Source organism: Azolla caroliniana, unplaced genomic scaffold, assembly GCF_043228905.1.
Source record: "Azolla caroliniana isolate FFs.n. ecotype wild unplaced genomic scaffold, voAzoCaro1.0.p SCAF_11, whole genome shotgun sequence".
Classification (NCBI taxonomy): domain Eukaryota; kingdom Viridiplantae; phylum Streptophyta; class Polypodiopsida; order Salviniales; family Salviniaceae; genus Azolla; species Azolla caroliniana.
This window is the reverse complement of record NW_028230446.1, coordinates 16,682,525-16,699,896: the sequence shown is the minus strand read 5'-3', so window position 1 is coordinate 16,699,896 and position 17,372 is coordinate 16,682,525. Positions and strand designations below refer to the sequence as shown.

Here is a 17,372-nt window from a genome sequence, read left to right as displayed (position 1 = left end):
TAACCCCTAAATATGACAATATGAAAATAGACATTAGTATGTTAGGATACAACATCCTACCAAAGATCAAAGTCATAAAGAAAAAGAGAAACTTTTAGTCCATCCATTATACTCAACATCACATGATCAAAAGTTATGACACTTGAAATAAGGGTCATTGTTGAAGAAAGGACATCAATAAGAGATGGTCTCCTTGTTAGGCTGAAATTTATGGAATGTTTAAGAAGTCTCTTTCTAGGGTTTATTTATAAGACACATTCAAATGTCATTTTTGAAGAAAGGTTAAGAGAGGGATACATTGTACCCTTTAGAGACTACCCTCCAATGGGCTCACATGCACAACACAAAAATAACAATTGCGGTAAAATAGATAAAAACTCTAGTTTCCCTAATGGAAAAACGTTTTAAACAAAGATGGATCTCTCAGTGTTGGCATCCAACTTTCCCTGAAACTTTCTTCACAAATGCATCAAACTTATGTCATAATGGAATGTCTTCATATACGATTAAAGATATATTTACTTAGATATGCCTTACCAAAGTTATCTTTCTTTACAACCAACGTGAAGCTTGAGAATTTAGGGTGCATAGGTAGCTGCTTCAACTAAATAGGAATGACATGGTTCATCTCCTTTGAGGACATAGGAACCATCTTGACAAACTGTTACGTCCCTTGCATGCAATCCTAGAGTTCCCTTCCTAAATGGATAAAAAACAAATAGAAAAAATAAAGCCGTAGAACTTTCTAGCTAGCACATAGGCGTTGAGAATGCGAACGGAGAGTTGGGCTTTTTTTAAGTAGCGAGATTTCAAAAGGAACAGATGTCAAAGTAGGGGCAAATACTTGCACACGAATAGGGACTCTTGATTAGAAGAACAAGCAGTCTTGGCTCGGAGATGGTATAGGTGTAGAGCCTTAGAGGTGCAAAGGTTTATGGGACCAGAGATATGTGGGTCATGGAGGTCAGTTTTGTAATTTCAGGAAACTAGAGAGATGTGTTGGGGGGGTCACATATGTAATTGTGATAAACAAGAGGTCTACTTCTACTACAAACTACTCCTGCCCACAAAAATGAGAAATGGAATAATAAGACATAACACGAATGACGACGGAATGAATGAACGAAGAACGAAGAACGAAGAATGAACCTCTCAATCTATGGAGAGAGAGAGAGAGAGAGAGAGAGAGACCGTTAAGACTGTGTTCCACCTCCCCCTCGTTAAACCCTAGATCGAAGCAGTCCAGCAGCAGACAACGTTAGGGTTAAGATTCGGGCTAGGGTTTCTTCTTCTTCTTCTTCTTCTTCTTCTTCTTCCTCCTCTCCCTGGACGAAGCTTCCACACAAAGAGTTTCCCTTTCCTTCCTTCGGCAGCCAAGACGGGGTCAGTTTGCTGTGTGGCCTCCAGGCCACGAAGCTCTGCAAGAAACAGCGATGGCTGGTCTGTGGCTCCTGCGGAGCCTTACTGGAGGTTTAATGGAGGCTTCTCCCCCCCTCCTCTCTCTGCTATCGCGAGCTGGGACAACAGCAACAAAGAAGAGGAAGAAGATGAAGATGAAGAACGGCAGCAACAAAGGAGGTCTTTTTCTTGTTCTTCATCTTTCTCTGGGACTCAAACGAGTGTGGCTAATGAAGAAATGCATGGCCCGAGGTTTCGTCCCTCTCATCAGATCCAGAGCTCTCCTAGGATCTCATTTCAAGGTAATGCGTTCTCTATGAGTTATGTCTTCTTCTGATTTTGCATATTTGTTTGAATGTACTACAGATGCACCTTTAATTGTCAGTTTATTTTTTATAACAGTGATGTCAGGGGCATTCCTGTATGCTCCATCAATCTTATGAAAATTAAACTCTTATTTGTATGATTTAGTACCACTGGTCTTGATTTGTTGGAACTAGAAATATGTGAATTAATGTATTGTTAACATTTGCATTTTGCACACTGTGACATTTTCTATATTGCATTATGATAATCATCAATCTTGGTGACAAGGTCTGAATAATCTCATCGCATTCTATGTTAGCGATTTATGTATAATATTGTGGCATTTTCTATTTTTCTTCATGATAGTATGGATTCTTGATCGTGTCATTTGAGTAATGTCTTGTTGCATTTATAGTATTAGCTGATGTTGATATTGACGTTTACATTTGTATAAATTAATAGGAGTTTCTATATTTTCTAATCCATGACTGCACCTTGCAAATTTAATGTCGCCATATAATATTCTTAATGCTAGCATTTTCTATGCTTCCTTATGCTAGTCTTGAATCTTGATGCAACTTTCTGAATAATTTCATGCCACTCTATTTTGGACTATGGCAGTATTTTTTGTGTCGTGGCGTTTTCTATCTGCCTTATCATAGTCTTGAATCTCGATGGTAGCATCTGAAAAATTTCCTGGCATTCCATTTTGCTGTATTTATTTAAATTTGTGGCATATTCTATGTTGCTGACTGATAGTATTGGTATCAGCATCTCTATAAAAGTTTGGCATTTTCTATCATGTTATGGTAGAGGCTTCTCTGCAATGGCGTTGTTATAATCTTGGTCTCGCTTTATAATACATTGAAGCAGAAAACTGATCTCACTGCATTAATGCATTTCCACCATCAAATGTATATGGATAAAAAGGTTGAGGAACATAATCCCAGTGATAGAATGAATGCGTTTTTCGTTAGGATAAGGGAACATGTTTATTATTATTATTAAGCAGTGTTGGCTGATCCATGCAGAGCTTTATGGAAATTAACACAGCCAAAGAACACTGTTATTTCTACCAAGTTGACTGTCCTTAATTGATTCTTTATGCTCCAGTGTACTTGACTATAGAACTTTGCATATAAGTAAAACGATGGAGTTAGGAATGTGCAAATGTAGTGGTGTGAAACAAACCCAACATCCCCTTGTGAAAAGTTTAATTTGTTTGGAGGGAGAGTTCACTTTAAAGTTCGTTTCCTGTTTTCTCCCTGTTTCTAGTTATTGCATGAGTGTATAAACTGTCTACCTGTTTTGTCTGCAGAAAATTTGATAAAGCAATCATCAACTCTGGATGGAGAGGTATTGTATTGAGTTTTTTTTTCTCACACTAAGAAATCTATTTGACATATATATTCCTCTTAGAATCATCCCATGTAATTGATGTAAATGCAGTCATGCTTGCTCACCAGACTTCACAACAATAGTCCTACATCTAGCTCTTTTAGACTTCTGAGGGAGGCAATGTCAGAGAAAACAAAGCATCCAACTTCATCTCTTCATCGTAACCTGAGTGGTAGCCGATACTTATCAAAACTTGGGCCTAAGCGTCTTTTCCGAAGGCAAAGTTCAGATAGTCGGACATGTCTTAGAACCATGAAGAGCTTGGAAACTGGAGAGGCATCTGGAATAGGTCATCGTGCCAATCAAGTAATGACCATCTCTCAGATTGTGGAGGCGTCAAAAAGAGAAGATTTTGTATGGTCTGATGTGAATGGTTCATCACAATTCAGTTGGAATACAGACATAGATGGCTTGGATGATGAACACATGACATTGCCCATTGAAAGAATAAGGATATGCAACTTTCAGACTACTGATAATGATACCTGGGATAATGATAACATCATTCAAAAGTGTGATCTTTGTTCACGCTGTTTGACACATAGGTCTCCTTGGAGTTATGACTTGCCACCAACTGTAGCAGTTCTTGTATGTGGTCATGTCTTTCATGGAGATTGCCTTGAAAGGTCTACACTGGATGTAAGTAAGCGCGATCCTCCCTGTCCTCTATGTGCCCGAACTGAAAACGTAGCTTCAAAGGCATTCTTGCTTAAGCTTGATGGTGGTGTGAGAGGTACCATGGAATCTCTCAGAAACAAACTTGCAAAAACATTTAACCGAAAAGCAGTTGCATCTTCTAACACAGTGGCGAAGGCTTCTAGAATGAAGTGGCCTACAGTTTCATCATCAATTTCTGGCAAAGATAGTTCAAAACCGCTATCAAAGCTACGACCAGAGTCCATGAAGGATTTGGGTGCACCATATCCAGGCCCAGCTAGGGTATCTCCAGATCAAACATGACGATGTTTGTTTATATAGCGTATCATTTCCCTATGTTACTATGATCTCCAAATCACAATATATCCTTGGAAAAGCCAATGTGGGTTGATCTTAGAACCCTTACCTTTTAGCATATATCTTGATGGTTTGTGGAAGGCCGTGTTTGAACTGTCTTACATTTCCGCTATTTTGATATCTCAACTGTCAGTCAATCCTCTTCCTCTGGCCCTGTAAATGAAGAAAAGGAAGGTTATGTGGCCTCACTATGTGTAACCAAGGGCCCTTCCCTTGCTTTTATGGAAAGATATACTCGTGTTGTAATACATGACATGCTAATATGAACTAAATGATGGAAAATCACACACATATATATACACTCTTGTAATACATGGGATTATAATCACAAAAAACAGAGTTCAGATGTATGACATTCATGCATAGATTTCTGTGCATGAATAGTAATAACTTTCATGAACATTCGTTATTTGCTTCCTTTATTGTATTTGTGCATCTGCCTTCAGATATAAAGTTCAAATCCAGGGGTAGCATTAAGGTTTTAAATATAGAAATGAGTGGCAGGCTACCATTGGTCGGCTTTGCCCTTCAGACCCATCATTTTGTTTATTTTTTGCTTTGAGCCCCTTCATTGAGTATTTCTTTAGTAAATGTTGAATATATATTTTGAGTTCCAAGTTCTTGTAATGTATAATCTGAAGAGGAAAAACTAGCAGATCGGCTTGTGGATCCTTAGTCCATGACCAGAAAAGGAGAGGCGGTTCAAGGAAGGTTCGGACCCGCTGAGTTACAGTATAGCAGCAAATTGTGATAGTTTGTATACCCTATATCATTGGAATATGCATGAGTCTACAAACAAATGAGGTGATAATGCCTTCTATATTTGAATCCAGTGGAGAGCTTAAATCACAAATCAAAGGTTCATTCGAGTGAATGGATTATTTGGTGCAGCTATCATTTGAAAGAGGTAAATTATGATAGATTCACAAAGTAAATGAACTGGAGATGTCCAAAAGCATGATACCCATGCAATCCTAATTTGGTTTGTAAGTGGTAGCCTATAAAATACTTAATTTCAATGAACCCTAAAAAACATCCAAAATATGATGTGCATACTATATCATTGGTTGTGAACCTTTTGCCTCACCTTTTGTACTTCAATTACTCATAGTTAAAAGAAGTTATTGTCTCAAAAGGTCATGAAATACTTACTCCATAGATGTGTATCTCATAGGCTATAGCTTTAAATTGTTTCATGGGTTTACAGACCATTTTAATCCTTTGGAATACAATCTCTACGGTTGTAGATTGGTTGCAAAGCAGTAATTAGGCACTTATTGCAATCAATTCCCATCATACTTGTTGCGACCAATCCAAAACTCAAGGGTTTTATATGATGAAATTGTAGTCATAGTTGGTGCTGATAGTCTCTAAGATTGAGAATTCCCTCTTTCTGTTGGTCCCTACATATGGACGAAGTTGTATCATGATTTTCCCCCAGCTTCCTCTTTGAATTGATCCCCGGTTCATTTAACCATCTCAACAAATGGGTAAGTTGCCAGCCAACTTGGCCCATGGCTCTGATTTTCCCATGAATCAATATCAATAATAATCCACAACCATTATCGATGGGTTGAGGTGTATCGGTGATATGGAAAAACTTTGAAGAGCCCTTGATATTATGTCATGTGCATTCTACATGTCCCTTGTTTAACACACACTCCTTATTTTATAAAACTAAAGCACCACACACACACAGTGTGTTAGAACAACATGACAAATACAAAAAACCCTTATTATCCCTACCATGATAGTGTGGGTCCTATCACAATATGAACCCTCTAAGATGTAGTTAGAGTGGTTTACATAAAATAAACTCCTTTGAGGACAAGGTGACCATTGTGAGAATAGTCAAATATTTTCCTTGTAGTCTATACATATAACTGTTGTGGTAGTGCATGGACACCATTAAAATAGGACACATCATTTCAATGCACCCTCTTTCTATCTTTATGTCTGAAACACTTTTGTTTTGTTTGGGCTTAGATTATTTATGAAAAACCTTAATGATGAGGAAGGAAAGCTCACAAAGAATGATTAAACAAGGATATAAAATAATTCACTATATAGTATATGCTAATATCGCATTAAAAAAGAGGATAGTGCAAGTGCTCTATATTTCTTGCAATAACAATCATTGAGTGATTTTACTCAAGAACACCTAAAGCTTACATATGATCACGATTTTGGCACGAGCCCTATATAATCTCGTTTTGTAGTTTTACCTCATTAAGCAAGGACATGAAAATGATACCAATTTCAAAACTGATTGTTCAAATGTAAATGAGGTATGGATTATGCTCAACTTTGGAATCGACGACATTTGCTTCTGTCGCAAGCCGACTAGATTGGACACTTCAACATGCAATCGACAAATTTTGCTTTGACCCAACCCCCAATTAGCCTTTGTCTAGCTCAGAAGGATTGCCCACCATCTGGTCTGGAGGGGGAAATTATGAAATCAGTGCGATGGTCGCCCCACGGCCAGACTTAACTGAAGCCATAGGAGTTGTCTGGAGATTTATGCACAATCCCGCCCGATCTCATTGGAATGCAGTGTGTTCAGATATCTGGTGGGCACAAAAGACTACGACATCCTATTCGACCCGAACAAGACTTTTGGCGTAGTTGGATACACTGACTCAGACTTTGCTAGCTGCTTGGACACCCGAAAGTCGACAACCGAATACTGCTTCAAATTCGGCAATGGAGCAATCTCGTGGCAGGAGTGCATGACCACTTCAACAACCGAGGCCGAATATGTCGCCACGTCTGACACAACGAAAGAGGCCTTATGGCTCAGTCGAGTGGCGCACACATTTCGACAAGCCGACTCCAAATCAACTCCGTTTGTCTATAACGATAGTCAAGGTGTTGTCACTTTGTCAAGAAATCCGATTCAACACAACTCCTGGAAGCATATAGACGTGAGGTATCACTTCATTCGGGACTGCCTCATTTTAGGGATATTTGGCCTCGAGAAGTTATCTACAACTGATAATGTCGCAAATGGGATGACCAAGTGTCTTCCGACATATCGTTTTTGGTCTCTTTGGCACCAGATGGGCATTCAGAGAAATCAGTCCAATTCAGTCAGACATTTAGGATGATTGCGGACATTCGACATTGACATTTCGGGATTTGGCAATCAACATAGCCAACTTGGCTTCGGACTCTTTGATTGGGACTCACTTTCGGACTAGTCGATGTGACCTAAGTCCCTTCGGCTTTAGCCAATCCGGCTTCTTGTTTTTTGGACATTGCCGATTCGATCAAAAGTCGACTTGTTCAACAACCTTGTATAAATCTGGATTTTTGTTCATTCCTTTTTACAAACTTTTATTGTATATGCCAATTACAGGGTAGTGTCGAATATGGGTTCATAAGGGACGTATTCACAGTATCCCATTGGACAAACTAGGTCAAGGCCATATTTGTAAATATTGGAAAGGGCAATTGCCCTAGTTTAGTTTATATTTAAACTGAACTTTGTAACCTAGTTGATGTTGTTGTTGCCATTGTAAGTTTTTGAGTGAATAACATAGTTACTCTTGTGTGCCTTTCAGTCTCTCTCTCTCTCTCTCTCTCTCTCTCACACACACACACACAGTCTCTTGATCTTTGCTAAGTTGTCATTGTTTCTAATCCATTCAATCGACTCCTTCATCATCGACTTGGTGTTTCTTCATCTCATGATGTTCTTGTTTCCGCACTGACGACCACATTCTCCAACAATTATTACACTACAAGCACTACGTATTGGTTTTGAAACCTGATTTTCTCACCTCTCTATTACTTCATACATATCTCTTAATTCACTAGATGCCATTGCGGAATGTAGGGGTTGAACCCATGACCATTAGGCAACCTTACCAATTGAGCTACATCCATTTGGTCTCTCTCTCTCTCTCTCTCTCTCTTCATACATGTGTGCCCTAAAGAAGTTTGAGAGTCTAAGTATCACATCTGACTATGCTTTCCACACATCTTCAACGAAGAAGCCCAATCCTTGCACGATTTTTTTTGTCACAATCACGAATGCTCTCTCAATTGTCATGTTCATTCGTAAAGTTCTTGAACATCAAGAATTGCTACTCATTTTCATATGTAATACATGAAATGCTATATTTTTTGTCATATTTGACCTTGAAGACGATAATAAACTCTCTCTCTCTCTCTCTCTCTCTCTCTAGTAAGGCCATTTATGGAAATAACGACAAATGTTCTCATCATACGTATACATACGGTATACGGTATACGCATACGTATACGCGTGTCTGCCTGTATGTAAATGTAATGAATTCTTTCACTGTATCGTGTTCTTCTTCTTTTCGTTCGTGGGTTCGCTTCAATTTTTGAAAGCCTGCGGAAGAAGACACAGCAGCAGCAGCAGAAAGAAAAACGAGGCCTGCGTCAGAGATCGAGAACTAGCGATGGCGAGGTGGAGTCCTTACGACAACAATGGCGGGTATACTAGCAAATAAATAAATCTCCCTTCTTTTCTCTCATGAGAAGAACTTTCTTATGCTTCTTTTTTCTCCCTCCTTCTTCTTCTTCTTCTTCTTCTTCTCCTCCTTCTCCTCCTCCTCCCCCTGCCTCCCTTTTCATTTTTCTTCCGCTGTTTCGTATTTTTCTAGTTCTTTTGCTTTTCCTGATCTTACGTTTCTGTTTATTGTTCCCGCACCCAGAACCTGTGTCGCCATAGCTGGATCAAATTATTGTGTCATAGCCGCAGACACGAGGCTGTCCACTGGATATAGCATCCTCACAAGAGATCATTCAAAGATCTGCAATCTGTAAGTTCCATTCCTAATGCTTTTCTAGATTTCTTCCATGTATATATAAGTCGTTTGCTTCCTGATTTTTTCGTCACCTTTAAGTATTTGTAAAACGTTTCTTTTATGATTTTCCTTGTTATCTCGTATATACATACGGGTTTGTAGTTACATTTGGTTAGATGCTGTTGGGATATAGTTTGTTGGTATCTTGTACATGTTCGGTAAAATGATATTTTTAAGTTTTTTGTGGTCCTCACGTATGTGAATCAAGTGTTTGGGAAATTTATTATTAGTATATGTATATGGATTTATGTTGTTTGCTTGTAAATTAGTTTGATATGCTTATCTTGTTATCTTATACGTATATGTAATGACTGAAGGCTTAATGCACTATTAGGTTATCTATTGTTATCTTTATGTTATCGTCATGTCTTATATTTCCAGTGTTTTTGAAGCGGTTCTTTATTAATATTTGTCTTATGGTTTTGGGAATGATATTATGCTTATCCTGTTATGTTGCCAGTATTTGTGGTGTATATGAAATTTTATTGATGAATATATCTATGCCTCTCTTCTCAATTTCAAAGGTTGTGAAGTTGTACAATACAGTATGCTTGCAGTTTGCTTTTTCATGCATGCATAATAGGTAATGCTTTAGAAAATACCATAAGAATATACCTGTATATAATCCGAAGAGTTCCTGTTTGATGTACTAGATAATAGGAAATTGTTGGAATATAGTTTATGTAAATGCAAAGTGACTGAGAAAGCTCTAGAATGTGCCAAGTTTCCGTTCTCATTTATTAAAAATATGGAACTATCAGGAAATACCACAAAAGCGAGTAATTTTAGCAGAAACTACATTTATTCAAGTCAGATTTTGTTCCTTTCTATCAATGTTTCATTCTGTCAAAAAATTCATGAAAGTAAATAAAATTGACATAGATGCACTGTCTATTTCCTTTCAAATCAATATGTATATACACATCATCTATTTAAACCTTAAATGCTGGTTTTGCAGGTCAGATAAATGTATTTTAGCTTCGTCAGGCTTTCAGGCAGATATCCGGGCACTTCAAAAGAATCTTGATGCAAAACATCAGGTTGCATTCTGAGCAATAAAGTAGAGTTTTTTTTTTCAGATGTTAGAATGTTATGCACGTGTCTTGATTTTGAGTATGAACAAATTCACTTATCATTGCTTGAGAATCATTTGTCTTTCATTACATGATTTGTTTCATTACATTCTGTTGTCAAATATTAGTTCATTTCTGATGTTACTCATGAGTATCTCAAATATTGTGATTATACTCTTTTCTTTTCACTTCTGGTTCATTGCATTCATTTATGTCGATATTCTGAGATGTGCTTCCTGAAACATCAGACTATGATATGTCTTTAGTTTTAATTCTGTCATTATTGTATGAGATATGATGGGTTGGCCATTTGTGTCTTTAATTTGTTGCACGTTTCTGGGCAGTATCTGCATAAAGCTTAGATTTGAGCTATAATGAGGTCTTTTGTCATCAATCATGTCTTCCTTTACTCATGTTGTATAATCTTTATTTGGGATTTCAACTACATATCTCTTGCCTTTGTGCTGATTGGGATTTCAGTAATTCCTGGATTAGCGAATATATAAATATAATTACTTAGTTTAGTTTGCCTGAGAATAAGAGTCACAATAGTACAAATTGCCCTATTCACAGCTTAATACAGAATAGAGATATCACGTATGACTCACCTCCCAACAACATAGCCATGGGAAAAAGATGGCAATAGGAACAAGTTACTGAGGAATGAATTGACAAGAAACATATTGTGCTTTCTTAAACTCTTCTTTTGTTGCTGCTTTCCATATCCTCCATTGAGAAATTAGACCAATTTGAACAGTGCAGATGTGTGTATTTGGTTTGCTGTTTAATTTGGATCACACAACAAATCATCGGATCTTCAATCATGTCCATACATGTTTCTATGAGTAATGATGCCAAAATTTAAATTTTGTATGGTTGTCATTCTTGTGAGTCATCCTGCTCTGCACCAAATTTCATCAATATCCAAAGGGACAAGATCCTCAGATTATACACCTGATCTCATATCAGCCCATCTTGTTTTCCGACTGTCTTATTCCTCTCCTCGGCTTCCTCAGAAAAACAAAGCAAGAGATAAAGTGGGAGTGCAAGAAAGCTGGGTTTATTGAGAAGATGGTAGGTGCCCTTTATGCTACAGAATCAACTCTTGTCTTGTAGTAGGATGCAATCTTTTCCTCCTGTTCTTCTTTTCCTGATAAGGCTGGCAAAGTGGATGCTTGCAGGTTTCCTTTGTATTTTGTATATCGGGCAACTTCAAACTGGTCTGATAACTGTGTTAATATGAACTACAACTTTTTTTTCTATTACTTCCAACAACCACTTGGAAATATCTTCTAAGAGCCAACATGTTGCTCATATAGCCTCTTATCTGTTTTGTGGCATGTCTGCTTATGGACATGATGAATGCCTAACCAAATGAGGTTGTGTAAGAGGATAATGTCTCGACCTTTGCGTTTCATTGTAGAGGCATTTTTGTCACATGCTCTGCGTAGCGAGTTGGGTTCCATGGCTGTGTTGCCAGTTGGTGCTTATTGCACATACATGTGATTTGACCTATTGTTTGACCCTGCCAATCTAACTATATTGCACATTAAGGAATTTGCTGTTTATTTGTTTCAACATCTACATAAGCAACCTTCTTTGTCCTTCATGTCTTGATGCCACTTGTCTTAAAGCTTCATTTTCCTTTATGTCCTTCATTTCCAACAATATTTTCGTGTATTTGTGTTGTTAAAAGTGCCCGAAGAAGGCTAACAAAGAATAGAAGAGAGTTCATTCTAAGGACACCTACAATTGTCACTATTCGGGAGTTTTGGCTTCTTGGTGTCTTGAGTGCCTCCAATAAAGTAAGAAGTTACTATCCAATAGGCCATAAATTGACAAACTAAAGAAGTCTGCATGAAGAATATAAAGAAACTAAAGCAAGAATCTCCAATCACATTCTATGCAGAACCTTGTGTGAAGAAAATATGCTGAAGTGTTGGACACCCTCAGAAATTGAATGTGTTGGGTTCTCAATTTGTTCAGGCTCCCGGCTAATTTGAGATGTACCAAAAATTCCATTCCTTCATCTTGATGGAGGAAGAAGAGGATTATAATTATAATTTTGATGGTGGTTTAGTTGTTTGCCTCTCTGCCTTTTTTTATCTTTTCCATAACCTCCTGGATTCTGGCCATTTGTGCACAGCTCCTCTCTCTACAAATCTATTGAGCATCCCTCTTAAAGTTTTTATTTTGTTATCATTAGTAATTGTGGGTATTGCACCTTCGTAATCTCTGTATAATATGTAATCTCTGTATAATATATAATTTTAATGCTACAGTTTCCAAGGGAAAATATCGTCTTTTAATGCTATTTTGGTAAAGCAGATATACCAGCATCAACACAGTAAGAAAATGAGCTGTCCAGCAATGGCTCAATTGCTTTCTAACACACTGTATTATAAAAGATTCTTCCCATATTATGCTTTCAATGTCCTTGGAGGTCTGGATAGCGAAGGTACACAAGATTTTACACTCTGTTAGAGCCTCCATCAATCAAATTTAATTTGTGCAGGTGTAATGTATTATGATTACTTCTTGCAGGTAAAGGTTGTGTTTTTACATATGATGCTGTTGGATCATATGAACGTGTTGGCTATAGTTCCCAAGGTAGTGGACAACAGCTTCTCATGCCAGTTCTTGACAACCAATTACAATCAGCTAGTCCTCTTCTGCTGCCAGTAAAGGTAAATTACATGCATGGTATTTACATTGGGCAGACATATATTGTGTACAGAATTAATGGAAAGTAAATGTCAAGCTCTAAAATGTCCATATATGATATCCGATGAGGCTAAATAACTCTGAATGCAATTTGGGATGAACATGTCTAAAAAGCTCCAAACAACCTACTTAATGAACATGTCCTCCCAAGACATAGGAATATGTGCTATTTATGGTGAGTATGTTGTCTGTTAAACCTGAATCAACTCTGAAAATGGGAAGGTGAAAATTCAGGTTTGGAATATGCAAAGTATTTAAACTCCTGTGTTCGATCAACAATTTTGTAGGTAGAGTTGATTGTAGTGAAAGTTAGCAAACTTTACTGTCCATTTCGTTTTGGTATCCAGGAATCTGCTACCCCTCTGACTGAAAGTGAAGCTGTTGACCTTATTATGGATGTTTTTGCATCAGCAGCGGAGCGGGATATTTATACAGTATGTAGCTAGCTTGTTCCTATCCAGTGTATTCTTCTCCCTAAAAAATAATGAATTTTAAAGCCATTTTGTTTTACATTGTATATAGGGTGATGGGTTGGAGATAGTGGTGGTAAATGCTGATGGTATAAAGCGCCAAGTAATGGATCTTCGAAAGGACTAGAAGGCAGGCCAGACCTTATCTTTCATGTGATACAATCTGGGTTGTTTTCACACGATTACTGCTAGCCACAATTTGAGATAATATCTTCAACTTTCAGATAATTGCCAAAATTACAAGCTCACTTTCTAGCTGATCCCAATGATGTCTTCTTTTGCTTAAGTGTTTTTGACAATATTGTTTTATTTTCACAACTCATTTTCATGCTGTTCATAAGTGTTTTTGCTGAAGTAGTTAAAGACACCTACCATTCTGTGAAACATATAGTTTATGTGATTCTTCTAGAATGTATGAAGAGTTAGTGTTACATTTCATATAAGTGGTTTGCTGTTAATGATTTGAATAGTGAAACATCAAGGATGAATGGGCATTCACAGTTTGCACCAGATGAGCTCACATTTGTTTTCAGCCTGTTAGGATTATAGATCATGTAATGTAATTACTCTTCAATCAACGGTATTGCTTCATACCAATCAAATGAAGTGGAGAGGATGGGGTTGAGGTTGCTGACATGTGTTCAATATATAATGTAGCTTTATATGGATCAAATTGATTATATATATTTTATTTGGAAAGTTCAATTGTTGACCTATGACGTCAAATTTAATGACCCATCAATTACACACTCAAATCATGAATTGAAGTGATGGCTGAATGATGAAAGATAGATCTTTGAATTGAGAAAGGTACACTTGTTCTAACAACTCTGGTATGTACTGCCATGCAGCACTATTTATAACATAAAATTATGTCAAAAAGGTTATTGTGTTAGTCTTCACCTGTATAGATAATGATGACAGCTTCTTTCCTTTCTTATGAATATTCTTTTCCTCCATTAACCACTTGGATCAAATGATATACCAAATTTCATGTCAGGATTGTATTGAAATGTCTCTTTTATCATTTTCTTGTTGAAGGAAAAATTATGAAATATTCTTGTATCCTTTCATTGAACATAGAATATGATTTCAAGATGGCAGATTTACAAATTTATAATCCTCGATGCTTGTTGAATTCTGTACCAATAGGATTATTTAAATGTCAGCTTAAGTCCCAATAATGAGTTACATGGTCCACAAACAAGTTCCTCTTACCCCATAGAATTACCTCAAGTAGATGCATATAGTTCCAAATTTGAGATACAACACAGTTTGTAAACAAGAATATTAGTACTAACAATGAAGTAATAATTTGGACGACTCTCATTTTAACCTATTTGGAATGACAACCCCAACAATCAAGCACAAATTTGTACAAACTCATAATCCAATTGATGCCAAAAAATATTCTTCTTTTGGATATCGGAGTGTTGTTCACGTTAGTAGATGAAAATTCCATCTACAAGGTCTTGTTGAAGATTTCTAAGGTATGGGTTGAGAAAGTGATGGCAAGATGTCATGCAAAGGATGATTATTCGATGGAAATTAGGTTGACATTGACCTCGAAAATGTGTGGCAAATATAATTTGAACTTACTACGTTGAATGTTAGTCATAAATTTGTCTAGTTACAATAAATATTAGTAGATCAACAAATACGATGGGTTAGTAGAAAAAATATTAATATATTTCAACAACTAAATAATCTAGAAGAAGACAAACTAGTAGAAGAAATAATCTAGAATTGTTCGTATATGTTGAAGATGACCAACTAGTAAAAGAAATCAGTTATTTGAATCCCCTTCATTATGGTTCCTATGTTGTAATTAAACGTTTGAAAACCTAGTTTTGCCAATTGAACACTAGGCCCCAAGTTGGTTACCGAAGAGGTACACTATTCCATTGTGAAGAATACCTCAAGAGTTAAGAGTGTGAGGAACATAACAACTTTAAGAATGACCTATGTCTTCAACATTTTTTTTGCAAAGGGAATCTCAATTCTTTGCTAGAAGTTGTTTGATTTGAGTATTGAATGCGAGACTAACACGAATTTCTAATGTTTGATGCACCATTGAACAATGAATTTCATTCTAGAGGTGCATATGTACAACATCCTAAAATATGGTATGACAACATAGAAATTACATCATGTTTAGACTCTCTATGAGTGGGGGGAATTATCTTTTTTGTTCCTTTGCCTTTCAAACTGTCTATTGCCTCTCAGGTAAAACAACTAATCAAAACAAAAAGTGGTAACCATTACAGTTTTTATTTATTGCGGTTACTTCCACGCCACACTAAACGGTGGGGTATGAAGATGAAAAAAGCGTTACTTCCTTTTACACCTAAATGCAAAACGCCTCGAGTAATCGAGATAGTCTTTGAGAACTTATAAGAGGCGAACACTCCATAGAAGATGAGAGAGAGGGGACAGGATTCAGGGTGGACACGAAGACGAGGCGGGTCCTGAATGAATCGAGAGCAGGGTGTCTCGGCCGAGCCTGGAAATCGAGACTTGGGGTTCTGTCGTAGGAAAGAAGACGCCATTTCTCGAAGACATGTTAAGTGGCCGATGAAGATCAAATGGGCATTTGGTTCTGAAGTTTTGTCCGGATCGGAAAGCAAATTAGGTATGTGCAACTTGCAAGCATAAAAGGTTTCAACACATCTTGAAAGTTGGACACGACTTACAAGTTTACAACTAACTTAACCCAATGTTCAATAAAAAGATTAAGAGAGGGAAGAGGTCAAGACACGACAAACAACTATGTATAAATAAGAGAGAACAGAGAACAGAAAAAGGACACGCCACATCCAAGGGTAATTAGGGTTTCTTTCAGAACCAGAACCTTTTCGGAGATTTGGGTTCCATCCCCCCCCCGCCCCCCCCCTCCTCCAAGGGATCTAATATTAGAGGTTTTGTTTCAGTATCAGGAATTCAAGGTTAGTGTTTCTTTCAGCACCAGAGAGTCAAGATCATTTTGTTTCTTTCACGACCGGAGGATAACTGATAGGGTTTCTTTGGGCCCTCTAGGTTCAGGAATAGGGTTTCTTTCAGCACCAGAGAATCAAGGTCAGGTTTTCGTTCACAATCAGAAGAATTTCGATCAAGGTTTCTGGAAGCACCTAGATATAACAACCGGAAAGAAGAGGAAAGGGAGAAGAATTTTCTCCTTTCCTTTGGATAGTATATACAGATATTCATACAGGAACAATAAAAATGATGGCCGAGGTGAAGCTATGGAGCGATAAGAGGGAGCGAGAAATGTTTGACAATTTTGCTGATCTCTTTGCCATCATAAAGACAACCGAGAAGCTCGAAAAAGCATATGTCCGTGATGCCATCTCAGCCTCAGAATACGAACCCGCTTGCACCAAACTCATCGCCCAATTCAAAACCCTAAAGACGTCACTCAAAGACTCTGTCCCTGACGTTGAGAAATTCATGGACAATTACAAGATGGATTGCCCGGCTGCCCTCAACCGCCTCATAACCTCCGGAATACCTGCCACTATCGAGCACAAGACTACTACTTCTTCTTCCATGGAGACAGGGTCAGCCATGGCAGTTGCAGAATGCGTCCAGCATTACATCACTTCCATGGATTCTTTGAAGCTTAACATGGTTGCAGTGGATCAGGTGCATCCTATTCTTCTGGACCTCTTGGGTTCCCTTAATAACGTGCCTTTGCTACCAGCCGAATTTGAAGGGAAAGTGAAGACTCGGGATTGGATCAGTTTGCTCAACCGGATGAGTGCTTCGGATGAGCTTACTGAGCAACAATGCAGACAACTCCTTTTTGACCTTGAGTCTTCCTATAATGCTTTCATGAAGGCCTTGCCTAGTGCATCAAAGTGATCTTTTTTTTAAACTTTTTGATTTTTTTTTGTGTTTTTGCTTGTGTGTCATGTAACAATGTACAGACAATAAAGTTTTATTTTGCTTCTTTTTTGGTCACATATCAATCGTTGATGTATGAAGCAAATTGATGTTTATTGTTCACTTGTTATCAATTGATGTATGCAGCAAATTGGAAGGTCCTCAGGAAAGCCTCTTTGAGGGCATATTGCATCTCAATAGTTCTTTTTCATGCAAGTGTAGAAATATAAACATATTTTGTTCGCATTTTGTTTATTGCTTAATGT

The 17,372-nt window shown here is 37.5% G+C and overlaps 3 protein-coding genes across 3 annotated transcripts; all 3 read left to right on the top strand.

Annotated features, from left to right (window-relative positions):
- Positions 1 to 1,133: 1,133 nt before the first annotated feature.
- LOC147858102 (uncharacterized) lies at positions 1,134 to 4,403 on the top strand. Its single transcript, XM_087327649.1, has 3 exons — positions 1,134 to 1,700; positions 3,023 to 3,060; positions 3,154 to 4,403. The coding sequence occupies exons 1-3, from the start codon at positions 1,637 to 1,639 to the stop codon at positions 4,060 to 4,062; spliced, it is 1,011 nt and encodes a 336-aa protein (XP_087183775.1). The 5' UTR covers positions 1,134 to 1,636; the 3' UTR covers positions 4,063 to 4,403.
- Positions 4,404 to 8,434: 4,031 nt separating this feature from the next.
- Positions 8,435 to 13,477, top strand: PBF1 (N-terminal nucleophile aminohydrolases (Ntn hydrolases) superfamily protein). The gene is made up of 7 exons (XM_087327666.1): positions 8,435 to 8,584; positions 8,805 to 8,912; positions 9,916 to 9,997; positions 12,359 to 12,488; positions 12,575 to 12,717; positions 13,102 to 13,188; positions 13,277 to 13,477. Exons 1-7 carry the CDS (start codon positions 8,550 to 8,552, stop codon positions 13,349 to 13,351), a joined length of 660 nt encoding a protein of 219 aa, XP_087183792.1. The 5' UTR covers positions 8,435 to 8,549; the 3' UTR covers positions 13,352 to 13,477.
- Positions 13,478 to 15,996: 2,519 nt separating this feature from the next.
- LOC147858100 (vacuolar protein sorting-associated protein 28 homolog 2-like) lies at positions 15,997 to 17,171 on the top strand. Its single transcript, XM_087327873.1, has 2 exons — positions 15,997 to 16,169; positions 16,261 to 17,171. The coding sequence occupies exon 2, from the start codon at positions 16,447 to 16,449 to the stop codon at positions 17,083 to 17,085; it is 639 nt and encodes a 212-aa protein (XP_087183999.1). The 5' UTR covers positions 15,997 to 16,169; positions 16,261 to 16,446; the 3' UTR covers positions 17,086 to 17,171.
- The last annotated feature ends 201 nt before the right edge of the window (positions 17,172 to 17,372 follow it).

Coding starts and splice junctions, on each gene's coding strand:
- PBF1 (XM_087327666.1), top strand. CDS start 8,550: ATGGCGAGGTGGAGTCCTTACGACAACAATGGCGG. Junction 12,718..13,101: donor CTCTTCTGCTGCCAGTAAAG/GTAAATTACATG, acceptor TTTGGTATCCAG/GAATCTGCTACCCCTCTGAC. Junction 13,189..13,276: donor CGGAGCGGGATATTTATACA/GTATGTAGCTAG, acceptor CATTGTATATAG/GGTGATGGGTTGGAGATAGT.
- LOC147858100 (XM_087327873.1), top strand. CDS start 16,447: ATGATGGCCGAGGTGAAGCTATGGAGCGATAAGAGGGAGCGAGAAATG.
- LOC147858102 (XM_087327649.1), top strand. CDS start 1,637: ATGCATGGCCCGAGGTTTCGTCCCTCTCATCAGATCCAGAGCTCTCCT. Junction 1,701..3,022: donor TCCTAGGATCTCATTTCAAG/GTAATGCGTTCT, acceptor TTTTGTCTGCAG/AAAATTTGATAAAGCAATCA. Junction 3,061..3,153: donor CATCAACTCTGGATGGAGAG/GTATTGTATTGA, acceptor ATGTAAATGCAG/TCATGCTTGCTCACCAGACT.